This window comes from Festucalex cinctus, chromosome 11 (genome assembly GCF_051991245.1).
Source record: "Festucalex cinctus isolate MCC-2025b chromosome 11, RoL_Fcin_1.0, whole genome shotgun sequence".
In the NCBI taxonomy this organism is placed as follows: Eukaryota; Metazoa; Chordata; class Actinopteri; order Syngnathiformes; family Syngnathidae; genus Festucalex; species Festucalex cinctus.
In genome coordinates, this window is record NC_135421.1 from 16,351,215 (window position 1) to 16,368,961 (window position 17,747).

At 38.9% G+C, this 17,747-nt stretch overlaps 1 protein-coding gene across 2 annotated transcripts in view; it reads right to left on the reverse strand.

Moving 5' to 3' along the window:
* Positions 1–17,314, reverse strand: part of LOC144030936 (protein FAM171B-like) — a 21,270-nt gene extending 3,956 nt beyond the window's left edge. The window contains exons 1-8 of one of the 2 annotated variants that reach the window (XM_077537603.1): positions 17,183–17,314; positions 6,106–6,250; positions 1,845–2,078; positions 1,681–1,773; positions 1,406–1,567; positions 516–686; positions 262–378; positions 73–184 (exon numbers count right to left, since the gene is read on the reverse strand). In XM_077537603.1, coding sequence (XP_077393729.1) covers positions 73–184; positions 262–378; positions 516–686; positions 1,406–1,567; positions 1,681–1,773; positions 1,845–2,078; positions 6,106–6,220 — 1,004 coding nt within the window. In that variant the 5' untranslated portion in view covers positions 6,221–6,250; positions 17,183–17,314. Of the gene's footprint in view, positions 1–72; positions 185–261; positions 379–515; positions 687–1,405; positions 1,568–1,680; positions 1,774–1,844; positions 2,079–6,105; positions 6,404–17,182 lie in introns of those variants that run through there. The other variant, XM_077537600.1, reaches the window with a different exon arrangement.
* Positions 17,315–17,747: the final 433 nt, after the last annotated feature.

Consider the following 17,747-nt stretch of genomic DNA (forward strand, 5'->3'; position numbering starts at 1 on the left):
ATTTTTGGATTTGGCTTTGTCGAGCATCCACCCGATGATTTGATAACTATGCGATCACAAGCCCTTCCTTACCTGCGACAATACAACAATCCGGCAAGAAGGCAGGCAACAACACAAATGAGTCCTCCAAGGACGACCATCAGGAAAGATGAATTCTGGACAAAGAAGTCCGTCAGGATGTCATCTAAAAAACACGGATTTGAAGATGGAGCGGTAAGAATTTATTTTGCGGTGACAAATGTTCACCTGTGCCGTTTGTACCTGCAGGTGTTGGCACAGGTGCAGCAATCCAGTAACCGAGATGAGGAGCGGTGAACGTCCAACTCAGTTTTCCGCCTTCGGACACCACCGTCCCGAATCCCCGTCTCATCCAGCCACCTGAATGACAACACAAAAAACCACTGACAAGATGAGGCAAAGGAACTTGAGATGAATGATTTGAGATCAAAAGTGAAACATGAAGTGAGCTACTTGAGCACGTGTTTGATTTATTTTTTTTTTTTTGGCCTACCCACCAGTGGTCCGATTATATAACCAAGCCGGAACTGCCTTTGAAGACGGTAATCGGCAGTTGTCGGGGAGCGTTAGGCTGATCTTTACGGGTCCACTGACGTGCAGCTCCGTGTCTCCGGAGAACAGGCGCACGCTCACGGCCGCCACTGGATTCAACTCCATGCTGACGTACCCTTGGGAAGACCAATGACGGGTCAGTTTGCAACGGCGGAGTCCAGCCCAAGACACACTTAAGACCGCCCCCCTTCTCATTTGAATAACATTTTGATTTGGCAGTACGGCCCAAAACTACCAAAATTCAAAATAAATAAATAACTAAATAAACGACTAAATAAATAAAAAAAACTGCTAAATAAATGAATAAATGACCTAATAAATAAATGACTAAAAATTAAAAACAAATGTGAAAAAAATATAATGCGAAAAATAAATACAAATGTATTTATGTAAATATATATATATATATATATATATATATATATATATATATATATAGAGAGAGAGAGAGAGAGAGAGAGAGATAGATAGATAGATAGATATTGCTGTTTTTATTTCCATTGATATTTATTTTTTGGGATATAATTAAAAAAAAAAAAAGTTTATATCCATTTTTATTTTCACTTTTAGTCATTTATTTATTTACTTATTTTGTCATTTACTTAGTCATTTATTTTTAATTTTGGCAGTTTTGGGTCATACTGCCAAGTCGAAATGTCCCCTCATTTGAATAACATTTAATATATTATGGATATTTTAATTATTTAGCACCTTCAGTTGCATTTTAATGTATGAAAGTTGCTATATAAATAAAGTTTGATTGATAAACTTGAAAATTACACCTTTTTATAACTTCCAAATTGCACTGCTTCAAAAAAAAACCAAAAAAAAAAACCTGTTGTGGTGCTGACGATGCCCACAGTCTTGAGAAAGTCTCTGTCCTCTAAAGGTGGCCTGGGGATGGTCAAGTAGGCTTTCAAAGATTTGACGTCACTCATGCCCTCGGTCAGGTTGAGCAGGCTCTTCGGGAACTGGACGACGGGCTGGAATGAAACATCTGCGGAACAATCAATAAACCGATTAATCTCATTACTCAATTTGTTATTGGTGTTTACGAAACAATCAAATTGGCTTCAAACGTTTCTGACAATACTGCAAATGTTTGATTACCAGCTGTTTTGTCAGTGATCAGGAAGGAGTCTTGAAAAAGCCAGATGTTTCCTTGTGTCAAACGGAGGAGCGGCACGGTGACTGAGGAAAAGACTGAACACTTGCGTTAAATGTCGTTCAAGAGCGCAATTGGATGGATGTTAATCGGACAATATGGATCTTACTTGGTGTTTTGATGCTTTTGTATGGAAGCGATGCGCAAACGTAGCCGTCCCTGCACGCCGCTACCGTTACAGGCGACCCTCTTTGAAAAGGTACTTGGAGCAGAACGCCTCCATCTTCGCCAGTACGAACGGTCTCGGTTCGGGTGTAGTTGACGTAAAGATCCACCTCTGCCTGGCTCAGGTACTGACGGGTCAACATGTCAGTGACCTGGACCTTCAGGTTGAAGTTGGAACCTGTGGGAGGGAGAGAGCATATTGTCGCTAAGAAAATAGCATTTTAGTAGCAATTTTAACTCTTTGACTGCCAAAAACGTTTAATAACGATTAGTAAAATCACAATGTATACTGACATAAAAGTGAAATGACGTCATCTACGTTTTTTTTTTCTTTTCTTAAATGGACGGAGCAACGTCTAAGTGCAGCGCTGCCTGGTCAATAGGTTGTAGAATCAAAAACACCACCTAACTATGGCCAGCAGATGGCAGCATTGTGTCTCTTTTCAATGGGCTGTTGGTGTATGGAATTACAATGAAATGTGACGGAATCTGATGAATGCTCGTAATCAGCGAAATGGCACTGTGGGGGTTGTTTTTTGTTTGTTTGTTTGTTTTTCCTAACGTGTGGCAGTAAAAGAGTTAATAGCAATCTGACAACATCTCATGATCATTGACCAAAAATGGCAGACTTTCTGTGTCTTTTCACACATCTTTTTTGAAACTTTTTTTTTCATGCTGTGTAATGTTCTTGTCTCAAAGAAGAAGCATTCGCATTACGTGTTTATGCTAGCATCAGCTAGCTTTCTTTATATTTTTGTACTGCCTTCTAGAATAATCTCCTAACAATCCCGGTTGTCGGTGTCAGAAGTGATCGGGCTGCCAGATGCTAACAGCTAAACAGCTAAAAACGAAACAAAACCGAAGCTAACTTAGTCCTTTAATAGTTGCACCTCTACTCTGGAATATGATGTAAATTATTCACTGAATGTTACAAAATCTCATCTACTGCTGTTTATTTCATACCTCAATTTTTATATTTCTTGCCCCCCCATATCACACTACACTAGTAAGATAGGTCCAGAGCTTTACAGAAACAGACAGGCCACCTAGTTGACTCGTTTACATAACAGTCCCGAAAGTGCCAGAGGCCTTTAACGACATGATCCCGCATCGCGGCTCTTCGTCACGCCTCGCTAGCTCCCTCTCACGTGAAAACAAATTACACAGTCTCAGTTATTTAAAAAGAAAAGTGTTGCAAGATGTGGCTGTTCTCCCATAAACATGACTCGACTCTTGAGGAGGGTCGATACATGTGGAAGTGGGGGTGTCTCGCGCCAGATTACAATAATCTCCCCCATTTGGCCCCGCGTGGCAAAGAGGATTGAAAACGGGACATCGGCAGCCATCGATCCTCATGTTGTGTGCGTGTACTCGCTTCAACACATGCATTTGTGGGTTTACAAAGAGAGGAAAATAAATCATTTGAAAGCGAAACACTCAACAAGGTGTTATTGACATAATCCCGCTATTAGCCAGTAACCCAATTTCATGTAGCCCGTTAAATGGAACACAATCATGATTGGTTGCTTCTGTGCGACCACCAGACAGTCCTAACAGATGGCCCTACAGCGACTTATCCCTTGAAGGGAAGGAAGAAAAAAAAAGCCCTCACCCACTCCTGTTGATATAAAAATGGGCAGTCTTGTTTGTGTCGGAATGAGGTCATACATTCCACAGAAAGAGGAAAACGCAAGCCAAATCTGTCTCAAGCGTAGGTGCCAAGGCTCCACACGGTTCTTCGACCTAATTAGAGGCCTCAACATAACAAAAAAACTATTTGTTTTTTTTTGCAAATGCCTGCATCCACAACAAGGGGTCGAGAACGCACTAAATAAATTAATAAATCATGTTCCATATGTTAGCATTAAGTTAGCAGAAGGCAAAGTTGTGTGGTTGTTTTAAATACATGTGGAATTGTCTGTTTAAACAATTGACGCTAACTGTTAGCATGTAAATAGTGTTTTCCATTATATGTTAACATCGAGCTAGCTGGAGGCAAAGTTGTGGGGTTGTTTCAAATAGCCTACATGTGTAATTGTGTTTAAGCTATGGATGCTAACCGTTAGCATGTAAATGGCATTTTACATTATATGTTAGCGTTAAGACAGCGGAAGGCTTAGTTGTTTTATTGGTTTTGAATACATGTAATCTTTGTGTCTAAGCTATCGATGCATTAAGCTAGCTGGAGGTAAAGTTGCGTGGTTGTTTCAAATAGCCTACATGTGTAATTGTGTTTAAGCTATGGACGCTGTTAGCATGTAAATGGAATTTTCCATTATATGTTAGCGTTGAGATAGCGGAAGGCTAAGTTGTTTTATTGATTTTAAATACGTGTAATCTTTGTGTTTAAACTATCGATGCTAACTGTTAGCATGTGAATGGTATTTTCCATTATATGTTAGCATTAAAATAGCGGAAGGCTAAGCTGTTTTATTGGTTTTCATTATGTGTAATCTTTGTGTTTAAGCTAACGACGCTAACTGTTAGCATGTAAATGACATGGGTTATCCATAATATGTTAGCATTAATCTAGTGGAAGGCAAAGTTGCGGGGTTGTTTTAAATACATTTGTAATTATCTTCATTTGTTTTTTTAGTTTGACTTGATAAGCTTCAAGTGGGAGTGGCAGGAAGACTCTTTGGAAAAAAAGAAAAGGTTTGTTTTCTGCCAAACGGCTTGTTGTTAAGTGAGTTGAGTTCACTGCCAGCACACAGTGCTTATATCTGCAAAAACATTGGTCAAAGTGACAATTGTATCTTGAAAAAAACTCATGTCACGTCCTATTTATAGAGTGATTTGGTTGGCAGCATCTTGTGGCTTCTCGGGCCATTTCAGAAAACACAAATAGAAGACGTTTCCAGCAAATCCAGCTTTTGTGCAATTTCCATAGAAACTCTTGTGAGAATCGGCCGAGAGCCAAAACAGGATGGAAAGCGAGGAGCGAGGCAAGTGGGGGGCGGATTGCATTTGGTGCACTTCCAAGTGCGAATGCGCTGGACAATGCAGAGTGTGGGACTCATGTGATGACGACCGCTGCACTCCTACCACACACAAATGAATTAGTCACGACGATGCTGTCCTCGGCTAAGTCTCGTGAGAAGAAGCATGCGTGTCCAGATCTGTATTGAAGTCAACACTATTTATAATCGTACAAACAAGGACGTGACAAAAGGGCCCTCGATATCCCAACATTTATGGACCTTCAAAATCTGAACGTTACAACAACAACAAAAAAAAGAAAAAAGAAAAAGAAAAAAAAAAAAGAGTAAATTTCCACAGAGAATTGTTGATTGAGATGCACAAAATGTGCACAGATGGAGAAACGTTTCCTCGTGAGATGCCAGCAAAAAGCTCTCATCAGTTGAACAAGTGTTCAAGTAATGAGAGCGCCCTTGCTCCAGATGGTCCAACAGGCCGACACAATCTGCACATCAGCACGTTCATTCGTCCAAAATAAATTGTGGGGTGGGGGGTGTCCTCTTTGAAAATAATTCATGCTAATTTTTACATTTTAAATTCATTAATTAACCTATTATTTAATGTTAAAAATAATGGAGATTTGTTTAGTGACAAATTAGATTCACAATGAATCAATTAAGTTTTATTTTATGACAATTAAATAATTTTATTTTTAATGTAATTTTTTTTAATACAAATTTTATATTTTAAATTCATTTTTATATTTTAAATTAGATTCACAATGAATCAACTAACAAGTTGTATTTTATTTCACTGTAATTAACTAATTCTGGAAAAATAAAAGTTAATTGATACAGATTGATTAAAGAAATTGTAATTAAGTAGCAAATTATTTAATCACATTTTTATTTTACAATTCTTAAAATTGTATTTTCATTTACAATGTCTAGTCATGGTTGTCATTTTATTATCAACAATATAAATGAAAACATTGCAATACACAGTTAATTTTAATAATAAAATTGTTAACTTGTGTTTTGAAATGCATTATTTATGGATGATAAAAACAACTTTAAAAAATATATATATATATTTACATTTTCATTCTTTAATGAGGCAAATGAATACAAATAGTCTTTTTTTTATGAACAATTTCATCAGGTTATTTTGTTGTTTTCGTTTTTTTTGTTTGTTTGTTTGGGGGGGGGGGGGGGGGGCACATATAGCAAGCACACACGTCAGTCGATCTGAAGCCTAAATTGAGTTTTGTGTTGCTGCATACGAACCTGCCGAGAAATGCTGGACGACTCGCGGCGGCGGCAGCTCGGTGGAAAAGTTGCCCCCATCCTCATCCTCTTCGACATGCGGGGGAGGAGGGGGTCTCGTCCAGGTTCCGGTCATGGGGGCGAAGTACTCGCCCGACGCTTCGCTCTTGCATAAAAACAGCGCAGAGAGCAAAAACGAAAGCAACATGTTTGGGAGAAAAAGGAAAGAAAGAAATAGCAAAACGTAACAACACAGGCGTCATCAATAAGTTGATGTTGAGGCATCCATCTTCCTTGCTGTCAGCCTTGTTGTGGGCAGGATTGGGGGGCGGGGGGTTTCTAACTCCGCCCCTCGAGGCTGCGTGAGGACGCCTGTGTTTTGATTTCACCGTAATTCATTTTTCATACGGTTGCCGTTTCTGTATCGTCGCAGTTTGATTACATAATATGCACGTTACATCATTTTATTTCATTCCATTTACTAACGTTTACTTTACGGTGTTTTCTTTATGTCATTATTATAAAAGATAACCAATATCATAATATTCACGAGCATTAGCATGGTTGAATAACAGAATTCCTAATTTACACCCACGTAACAACACCTAAAATCCAAAAAATTAAAGGACTTGCATCATCTTGTTATCGCCACTAGATGGCGACAGAAATCTGTGTATAATATACATAAAGGCCACAAGGCCTCATGTGATTCCCTCGCTACATCCGTCAACTTTCTCTTGGGTCTTCCTCTGGTTTTCTTTCACAGCAGCTCCATCCTCATCACGCTTCTGCCGTCCAAAACCTCCCAAGTCGTCGTCTCTCTCTCTCTATAAAGCCCCCCCCTCCCAAAAAAATCTCATCTTGGCTGTCTGTTTGATGAGTTTATTTCTAATCCTATATCCATCCTGGTGACACAAAAGGAAACCTCAACATCTTCATCTCTGTTTACCTGCGGCTCCACTTCCCGTCACTTCTTCAACTGCCTGTCATTGTCTCTAATCACATCCGAGACATCCCTTATAAACTTTTCCTTTCATCCGAGCAATATATTGCCGTTGAGCTGGTTTAAAGTCCGAACAGTTTTTCCCAAAAAAAAAAAAAAAAAAATAGAAATTAGAAAACACTACAACAATAGCACAAATGCAAATTTTGGCTTTTATTTTGAAGTTTTGAGAGAGAGAAAAAAAATGGGCCATAGAGATAAGATGAACAATTTAAAGCTGGAATTGTTTGATGAAAAAATAAAAAGTATAAATTAGAGATAGAGAGAGAGAGAGAGAGAGAGAGAGAGAGAGAGAGAGAGAGAGAGAGAGAGAGAGAGAGAGAGAGAGAGAGAGAGAGAGAGAGAGAGAAGAAAAACAAACATTTTTTTGGACTTATTTTTTGGGGGGGAAAATTACACTAGTGATAAACCAAACAGTTTAAAGTTAGAACAGTTTGAATCAGTAAAAAAAATTAATAAATTAGAAGAGAAAAAAATAATCGAAATTTTAGGCTTTTAATTAGAAATAAATTTTGGGGAAAAAAATAGTTGTGAAATGAACAGTTAAAATTTGGACCGTTTTGAATCGGTCATAAAATTTTGAAATTAGAGGAGACACAAACAAACCAAATTAAATTCAAAAAATAAAACATTCTTGTTGCTCCTCATGGTGTACTACCGCCGAGTGTAAAATGCCTAATTTCAAACCAGTCAAAGTACAATCAGGACAAAAACTGATTATATAACTGTCTGTGTTGATTTGAAATGGATCCTGAAAACCTGATAGCTAATTTGGAACAAATTCCCCTTTTGTAAGGAGTTGGTCAAGGTACAAACCCTGCAAATGGCAGCTATTGCCTAGCTAAAAACAAAATGGCCGACTCGACGACACAAGGGGTCAACCCATCCACGTGGGGGTGCCAAGGATTTAAGGGCCGCTACCTGCCTGCATGAAATTATATGGTGAACTTCTGAACTGTATGGAATGCTTATGAAATAGGATCAAAACAATAAATTAAGCAAAATTACGAGAAGGCAAGTTTGATGTAGTCAAAATGAGTTTTGAGGACCAAAATAAAAAAATAATTTATCACTATCCACCATTTTTGTTGTTTACTTTTGCCTCAAACGCTTTTAAGTCGGAACTGGGAAAAACTAACTGATATATTCGACTTCCGACCATCCTCGAATGCAGCATTAGTTCCAAAAAAAATGGAATGCGTACTGTGTTCTTCACAATGTCCATTTGTGCCGAGGGCATAAAAAAATAAGGGTCTGTCTGCCAAGACTCGATTTCCAAAATCCAGCCTTGCTCAATGCAACCGGCTTTTATTTATTCAGATGATATCGCCCCATTAGACGTTTGACACAAGAATGTATCTTTTCCACCGTTCAAGTATTTCACCCAGAGGCCATTTTGAGACTGGCTGATTGTGGCCACAGCTTCGGATATTAACTTTACAACTGTGGCCTTGATTGTGGCGGTAAAATAAGACCAACACAGAGATTGTAAAGCTACTTTGGTGCTAAACATTCACCATTTCCCATCCGTTCACATCCATTTTCCAGAGCAGTTGACCTTATTAGTGTCCTGTGTGGACTTTGGAAAAGAAGCCGGGGGTACGCCCGTCAATCAACGGGCAACTTTGCCCTGTTCACTTCCATTGCAGCTTGAAAGACACATGTTGTCCATTCGTCTTTTGGGAGCAATTTTGCCCTTGCCAAGGCATTTCTGTTTTAATGGAACGGCACATTTTCTTGCAAGTCACAGCAGATTTTAGCCCAGAAAATAAGATCAGGTAACACCGGGGTCTCAAACTCAACTGGTGAAGTCTGAGTGTGTCCACAAAACAAAACAAAACAAAACAAAAAAGTGCAACTAATCCAATCTTCTTGTCTTTATTAAATAACAGTTGAGAACATGAGCTGTTCTTCCGAATGTGAAGATGGACGACTCTGTCTCATCTCCCTGATACTTTGCATCATCTTCAAGCATGTCCACTTGAGTCGTGCCATCAACAACAAAAATTTCTAGAAATTGGCTGACCGTCACCAAACTTTCTCTTCGCGACAGCTTTTGAAAAAGGCTGCCATCAAAATGCTTACATTCCCCTTCCCAAATGCATCCAGCCTAGAGGGCTGACTACTGCGAGCAGCTATAAAGGGCCTTCGCAGTCCGGGCCACTTTGGGCTACTGGCACATTGGAAGCAGAATTTCTTTGAAAATGGCATAATAAATCTTTACATGTGGATTTTTATTTATTTTTTTGCCAGGTGTGATGAGTGTGTAAAGCTCAATGAGTTTAGGTGAATGTTAAGATCTGCAAAAATCAACGTCCTTTTTTCTTTTTAGGCAATGAGTTGCCCTGATTGTTTTTTTTTTTGTAAAAGTATATACACACATCATCGTTCGTCGTACTCATTGCACAATATTGCTATTATTGTCCATAGAGGCTATCAAAAATAAATAAAACAAAATAAAAACGTCCATATGTTTGGATCGATTTGATGCCAGTGAACATTTCGAGTGGTGGAAAGTAAAAGAATATTCATAAATGACTTAGTTATCACACTTACAATGAGTATACAAATTTTGTACAAAATACCGTATGTGGGGTATTTATTTATTTTCTCAAGGGCTAGGTGGCGTTGTAGTTCTAACTGAATGTTGTCATAGAGATACTTTCAGGCCTTGACTATAAACATACATGTCAAGTTTGGGATTTTTTTGGAGCATGTACCGGGGAGTTATTAAGCGTATCCTTTTTCATTGTGAAGAAAATATGAAACACATAATTTGATGCCCCATCATATAGTATTTCGAAAAGTCAATATTTTTCCCCCCGTCATTGGCTCAGGTCTTGACATGGTCCAGGTCAAGTTTGAAGCAAATTAGATCAAACGTGTAGGAGAAATGGGCAAAAGTAATGCCCTGTAAATGTGCAAAAATCGATAATAATGGGACATTGAAAAATTTGTAGCTCACTTCCTGTTCATTTTAGCATATGGGTCCAAGAGACTTTTTTGTAGGTCTTGGGCTCTCTCATACACCTAAAAGCTTTCGGAGATCTTGCTTGAACGTATACCCGGGGCTGCTTCGTTAAGCGGTAGCTGCTCGGGCCCTAATTAAATACACCGCTGCTGTCATAGTCATTTTAGTAAGTGGGGTCTTTCATGCACAAAAATTCATGTTGATTGTTGCTTTTTTTTTTTTTTTTTACAAAATATTAAAATAAAATAGAACTGAGTCTAACTAGATGACTAAAGTAATACCAAACCAACTTGCTTGAGGGGCAATCAAAATGTCTTCTATGATCATTAGCTATCATCACATAAATCTGACATCATGGCACTGATGTTGCTCATCATTTCTTGCTAGACAAAACAAAATATGCTGTTTGCATTTCTTTCATTTCAGACAATAAACTGGATCATTTTGCTCATGATGATCCACAATATTAAATTTTGATACCTTGTCATTTCCCATTATCCTCTCCTAAACAGCACTCAACATCATGCTCTAATTAGAGACACCTGTCAGGCCTTGTCGATCGTCACTTCCATGTCACTTTAGGACGGCCAAATGGAACCATCCCCGATGTCGAGCAACAACTAGACGTGCTTGAGAAACGACATGCAAAATTTGCTCTGCCGTGAAGTGCACAAACGCGCAAATCTGAATTGATTCCCTTTTAACTCTGATCCAACTTGACACAACAGAGGATTGAGTTATGCGGGAATCGCTCTTATTTAATGCTTCACATCACCCAGTAAAAGCCTGTTAAATAGTGCTGTCTGAAAACAACAAATGCTATCGTCTTACACGGTTGCACACGCTTCAGGAGAGGACTTCTGAAAAGCAGTCCAAGAAAGGACTCATCAATTTCCTCTGCGTCTTTGGTTGGACCGCGATTTTTGTTCGGTGAGAACAGTCGTCACACAAATGGCTCCATTCCGCTATCAAATATTAATTTCTCTGCTTTGACTGTCACTTGCTCTCTAATGGAGTGTGTCAGAGAAAATATTCTGGTGTGGAATTCATTTGACATCCGGGAGGAGAAAAACAAGTGTGCTTTTGAATTCCCAAGGCCACCTGCAGCCGTGTGGATAGAAAGCAGCGGTCTGCCGCTAATTTCGTTTTGTCTGGATGGGAGGTCGTCACGATCGCATTTGTCACATTCGGGTAACATTCATAAACTATTATGTCATGGTATCTTCAAGTTACAAAAGATCAGAGATGACATGCAAGCTGGGGTAAGACTAAAAAGGTGAAAAGATATGACGACTTTTTTCATTCGAATAGTTGGGGCTATACATTGGGATTATGAGAGGGTATTTGGAAATTGGAGATTTACAGGGAATTCCCTTGGATTCTCTTTCCAACAATACCTGCTTGGCAAAGATGGACACAGTAGTTCCGGAGATATAAGGGCTCATAGGAAATTGACCTTACCGTGGCACGCCCCTCCCCGTCCACATTATGCTACCCGTACCTGACTCCGACATTGTTCGAGCAAGATTAGCGAAACAGCGCTGTAATGGCAAAGTTGTCAGATCTTCCTTGTGATTTCTCAGTCAGGTCTTTTTAGGACGCCAATATTTCTCGTCAAAGCAAGCAGAAGGTGACTTTAATTTCTTTAGCGAAGGGTATCTAAACTCCCTCACCATGCGATTTTGCCCCAAAAACTAAAGGGAATGCACATCGCTGTCTGCTGCTTGCAGAAGTCAGGAAAAGACAGAGTCTCCTCACTGACTTCGACCGATTGTCGGAAAAAAAAACGAAATTTTTGGACATTATTCCTGTCAAGCAGGGTAAGAATGAATTTATATTAACTCACAGTTCCAATGTTTTTGTGGGCATTTATAGTAAATAGTAAGTCAACAAAGGCATAGACGGTTAGCTACCCAGAGCTATCGTTAGCCTTTGGCCAAAAACAACAACGGAGAACATTACCTTCGCGCAGACGTAGTGGTTTCTGGTCATTTTGGAGGGATTTGACTGGTCGTGTGTGGAAAGTTTGTTCTGTTGTCAGTTATAGTAAATCAACAAACGCGTGGACGGTTAGCTACCCGGCGCTATCGTTAGCCTTTGGCTAAAAACAACAACGGAGAACATTACCTTCGTGCAGACGTGGTGGTTTCTACTTTCTGGTCATTTTGGAGGCATTCAACTAGTCGTGTGTGCAAAGTTTGTTCTATTGGCATTTATAGTAAATAGTAAGTCAACAAACACGTGGACGGTTAGCTACCCGGCGCTATCGTCAGCCTTTGGCTAAGCACAACAATGGAGAACATTACCTTAGCGTAGACGTTGTAGTTTCTGCTCATTTTGGAGGGATTTGATTGGCCATGTGGTCTTCCACAAAGTCTGATGACATTTTTCGTACTTGTTTGAGGGTTTATGGAAGGAATAAACTAGACAGTGTCTCTCTTACACAAGCCGTGACTACACCATGACGCTGGTTAGTCGATCGGGATAAAGGTTCACTTTTATACAAGCCACGACTATAGCGTTTAACCACTTTTTTTAAATATTTTTTTTCCTTTGCTTTTGGATAACCACGCAATGCACCAACGGCAACTGGATTGCTTTTTTTTTGTCCACACCAAAACGCACGTGCCAACTCAGACATGACATTTTGCGTCTTGATTGGTTTACGGGCATGGTTTACGGTAAGGTCAATTAAGGCACCAATTTTTGCTGAAAATGTCAACATTCGTTGGGCCATGGCTCGCAAACCCCTGCGCCGACTGACCTAAAATTTGAGATTCCATGTTGCGTTATCACTATCAACAAGTACACCGAGTTTCATTCCCATCTGCTTCAATAAAACCACTGGTTGATTTGACATGGAACGACCCTATAGTTCTAGTTGAATGGCGGGATATTTATGGGTTGGTCAGAGCACTCATTCATTTGATTAATTAGTTTAAAAAATGCATAATTTGTTTGCCAAATCTTGTGCAATAATAACACTTAAAAAAAAATAAAATCCAAAGCAATTACAAAGTAAATGGGATTCCAAGCATAAATAGGGCCAGACTTGACTGGAGATAAGCCAGACAAAGTGGCCGCTAATCTCAAGAGTAAAACGATAATGACTGACTGTGATTATTCCGAATTGCTCTGACAGAGTTATTGATTTCGCTCGATGTTCATCATCCAGTCACCTCTGAGCTTTTATGCAAGTCTGCAGTAGCTCCACTCCTCCTTACATGTTAACAAAGAAGGGCAAAGAGGCTATTTTTAGATGACCTGTTCGCCTCACTAAAGGACATCTATCATTTTGAACATTTTCCATTTCACACAAAATATATTCCTTGGGCTAGAAATTGTCTGGCGTAACAGTAAACAATATATTGGTGGTGTTACAATAAACGTGATATTTTTAAATTCCTTGCCCATCCTTTATGATCTCACATCTCTTTGGATTTTCACAACGGTCAAAAATCAAAAGAATCACGATAATATGCACAATTTTTTTTATTTATTTTTTAATAGCCCATTTCATTCAACTGCCATCAGACAAGGAGACTGCAGTGCAATTGGTTTTTCGGATCCGTGGGCTATCTTCAGATGTGGTTTTGTGAGTCACATTGAGTCCCCCCGATCAGGCTCCCTCAGCTTCTGCCAATCACATGGCCAGATAGAACGGCTCAACTCTGAGATAGAAACCACCTGAGGCTTCATCGGCTCTGAAACGCCATCGACTTGGATTCGGTTTTTGGTGTTGGGTAGAGTAGGTGAAAATTCTGCTCGAGTAGCGTTACTTATAATAATATTACTCACGTAAAAGTAAAAAGTAGTCATTAAAAAAATAAATAAAAATCACTCAAGTACAAGTGAAAAAGTATTCGCTGAAATGAATACTCAAGTATTGATTAACTGCTTGAAGCTAAAATCTGATTTATTTTGAAAAACAATGTCATCAGACAGACAAATATAGAAAATTAGGTGCAAATTCTGTCGTCTTCAAATGATAAAATAAAAAAACTAAAAAAAACTTTTTGAGCTGGAACAACAGAAAAATGGAAAAGGAAATGCTCCCAAAGTCGCACAACAATATTTACTGATGTTGTAACTCAAAAGGTGCATTTCATTATTAGGCACATCGTCAATTGTTGGGAATATTTCAGACTTAAGTGTGCCTTATGGGAATGAAATGTGGGGATGAAATGTGGGTAACGTCTCTAGTGTAGCCCAATATATCGACGTAAGAGTAGAGTTTTTTTCTTTACACATCTACTCAAGTAAAAAGTATTGTGTGGTAAAAGTACTAAAAAAAAGGTACTAAAGTAACTTTTTTTTTTAAAAAGTAAAAAAAAAAAAAGTTACTAAAGTAAATGTAATTCATTACAACCCACCACTAGGTAGAGTATATACTAGGAGTGGGAAAAACACAATATTGAAACTGGTGTCTTCTTCACAGTGAGTACTTTAGTGGGGTTTTTTGGTTTGTTTTTTTAACACATTCAGTGCCAGCCCAGCAAAAATGCATTATTTGACGTCTTTTTCCGTCAATGACAGTCAATGAGTTAAGATGAGATGTAACCAAAATTGACGGATTTTTAAGCAAAATTTGCCTTAAAAAAAGAAAAAAGGAAAAAAGGATGCTGCAATATAATCACAAAATATATTGGCACATTGTGTTTAACACATTCACTGCCAGCCCAACAAAAATGCATTATTTGACGTCTTTTTCCGTCAATGGCAGTCAATGAGTTAAAACAAATACAAATGTCTTCTTAACAGAGACAACATTCTGTGAACAAATTTGATTCTTTCTTAAACACTATTGTCATGCAACATGTCAGTCAGTCACATCGTCAATTTTCTCATTTTATAAACTGTGACAATTTTTTTTGTGTAACTGCAAAAGTAAATAAAATGACTAAAATATTAAATCCTCAGAAACTGTGTGCTTCAAAAAGGCGAAACATAAAATATGTTTCAAAATGTTAACTTAAAATTGAAGATATAATATGCATTTTTCATCGAAACGTATGCAAAACTGTTGCTTGACAGATAATAAATGTCTTCCACAAGTCAAAGTAATCTGATGAGTCTTCTTCGCCTGAAGGCTTGCGTCCATTTCCCCGCCACTCTTATGAGGTGCTCCCCCTAGCGGCCCGCCATGTAACTGCTCAATAAGTCATGAACAATGGAGCTGTTATTGTGGCTGTAAATTAACTACAAATATTGCGATACTTGCGCAGGCGTATCGATAATCTATCGGGAGACAAAGTATCACTATTTATCGCGATATCGATATATTGTCACACGGGAAGGTTTTAAAATATGTGTGAATGGTTCCATGAGTTTTCTTCCAACTTTGTCCCCATGATTGCATCTTGGTTGACGTACATGACTCGGCTACTAAGTTGAAAAGGAACATCCAGCATGTCTTCAGTGTTTACATGGAAAGATCACAAGGCTCTCGGATCATTATTTTACAGAAAAACGAGCACCCAATGAGCCCCACTTGCACTTAGCGTGACATGTTCTTCTTGTATTAGCTTCATCTTGAGTCAGTCCGTTGAGCAGCCGAAGCAACGATCGGCATCAAATGGATGCAGTCCTTTTTACGTAGACGCTTTAATAAGGGGCGGTCCCTCGAGCTACACTTTTAGAGGACTTGACTGCAAGGACCGACAGGTCTCGCTTGTATGTGACATTATGACTGCAGCCCTAAAAGTCACTAAATTGTTGACTGTTTCCCTCACCTCTGATGATGTTTTTAAGGCCTCTTCCGTAATTGCGGCGTAATGGTTTTCTGGCCCACGGGATAATAATGTCACGACTCGGTCTCGCTGTTCAGACAAAATGGGCAATTGATTTCCTGCGAGCAGTTGCCAATAATAATTTGATCAGCGCCGCAACCCGTTTGAAGCAATCTAGAGCAATTTTGAATCTAACGAGGTGGCGCACACGTTTTGAAAAATGAACAATTTTAATTTGGTTTGACGTTGCGGTTTTAAGTTCGCAGTGGTGTGGACCTGCAACTGCATCCTGCTGATTGTTTAGAATTGGGTGGCTGTCTCATTTAGCTGCATATATTAGACACAGTTCTCATGCAGTGCATTGGACACCTGTGCAAAGTACAAAGCATAAAGTGGAGCGGTTAACATTGTCAGAATTCACCCAGAACGATTTCTTCTTGTTCCAGTTCTGGCACGAATCCCTTTTTCCAAATTTCGTGTTTATTGGTGAAACTGGTGTTAGGGCCAAGATTATTTTAGTTAAGTAAAACTTGCGAAAAAAAAAAAAAATCAAACTAAAATTCCAAAAACAATTTCGTGAACCAAATAAAATAAAAACGAAAACTGAAACTACATTTTATTTCTAACTGTAATTGTAGCAAAAATGTCCTTTGTTTTAGTCTTTGCTAATTAACTTAATGCATGAGCCTTTGGGGATGATTCCACGTTATTTTAACTCATTCATATTTATTTCGTATTTATACTTCTATGAGATAATTCTGTTGGGAAAACGGGATTAACCAATATCTGTTGTAATTTCACTGGTGAGTGTAGTGCCATCAAAAGATGTGTTTGGAATGACGACGCCAAGGTGAACTTTTGCCACAATGATGAAAAATGCATTGTACATCATACGCCAAGGGCACGTTTGGCCTCATGGAACATTCCTCAAATTTGGCCAAGTCCGTGGCATGATCTCATTCTTTTGTCGCGTAAATAATGCCACTTTTTCGACGGCATTCCTCTTAAAATCAATATACTGTTTAAAAAATAATAATCTATGTCAGAAAGTGACAGGCAGTGGAGCGAAGCAAATCCGATTTTCAGTGTAGCCAAAAGCAGATGACCTTAGAGCAATATTTAGTAAATGGATTTTTAAAACAGGGGTGTTATCGTGGCTTGTGTGTGGTGAGATCAAAGTACAATCCCGACTTCTACATAAAGACATTTCATTCTTTACTGATACAAAAAAAAAGAAATGTTTTCAATTATTACACAAATGGTGAGTTCACGTTAAATGATTACATTTTAAGCTAGCTAACATGCTAATGCAGTAGCAACAGCAGACTGATCAGATTTTCAAAATACTACAATTTCGCTGAGAATCAAACATACAATAAATTTTTCACTCTTAACCTGATTTGGACTTGGGCCTCGCGAACTCGGAATTGACTTGGAACTCGTACATTTGTGGCCCCGCCCACCTCCACCACCAGCGAGATCCCTCCGCTCTTCCAACACCTACCGTCTCCTTCCGCCCACGACTCCGACCTGAAGAGACATTTCAACTTATAAAGTCATTTTATGGGTTCCTGAAAAGTTGGATTTTACTTGTGTTTTATTTTCTTGATGATTATAGCAGTTTATTCGCCGTAAAAATAATTCCCATGCAAGACAAGTGGCCGAAGAAAAATAAGAAAAAGGCGGGTTTACATGGAGCCATGTATTCTGACTAGACTGAATCCAAACGGCCAAACGGAATGATATAAGCACCTCGATCGGAATGAATCACGGGGGTGGTTTCTTCAATCCGAACGAGCGTCAAATATAAGCTTCCTTTGGAATGGAGAGGGTTCGTGCGGCAACGCACATGGAATGCGTCATGACGTCGTTTCCACCCACTAAAATGGTGGCGTCTCCCCAGAGCTTGTCTGCGAGGGGAGAACTTGTTTTTAACACAAGCACTACTAGAATTCTAAAA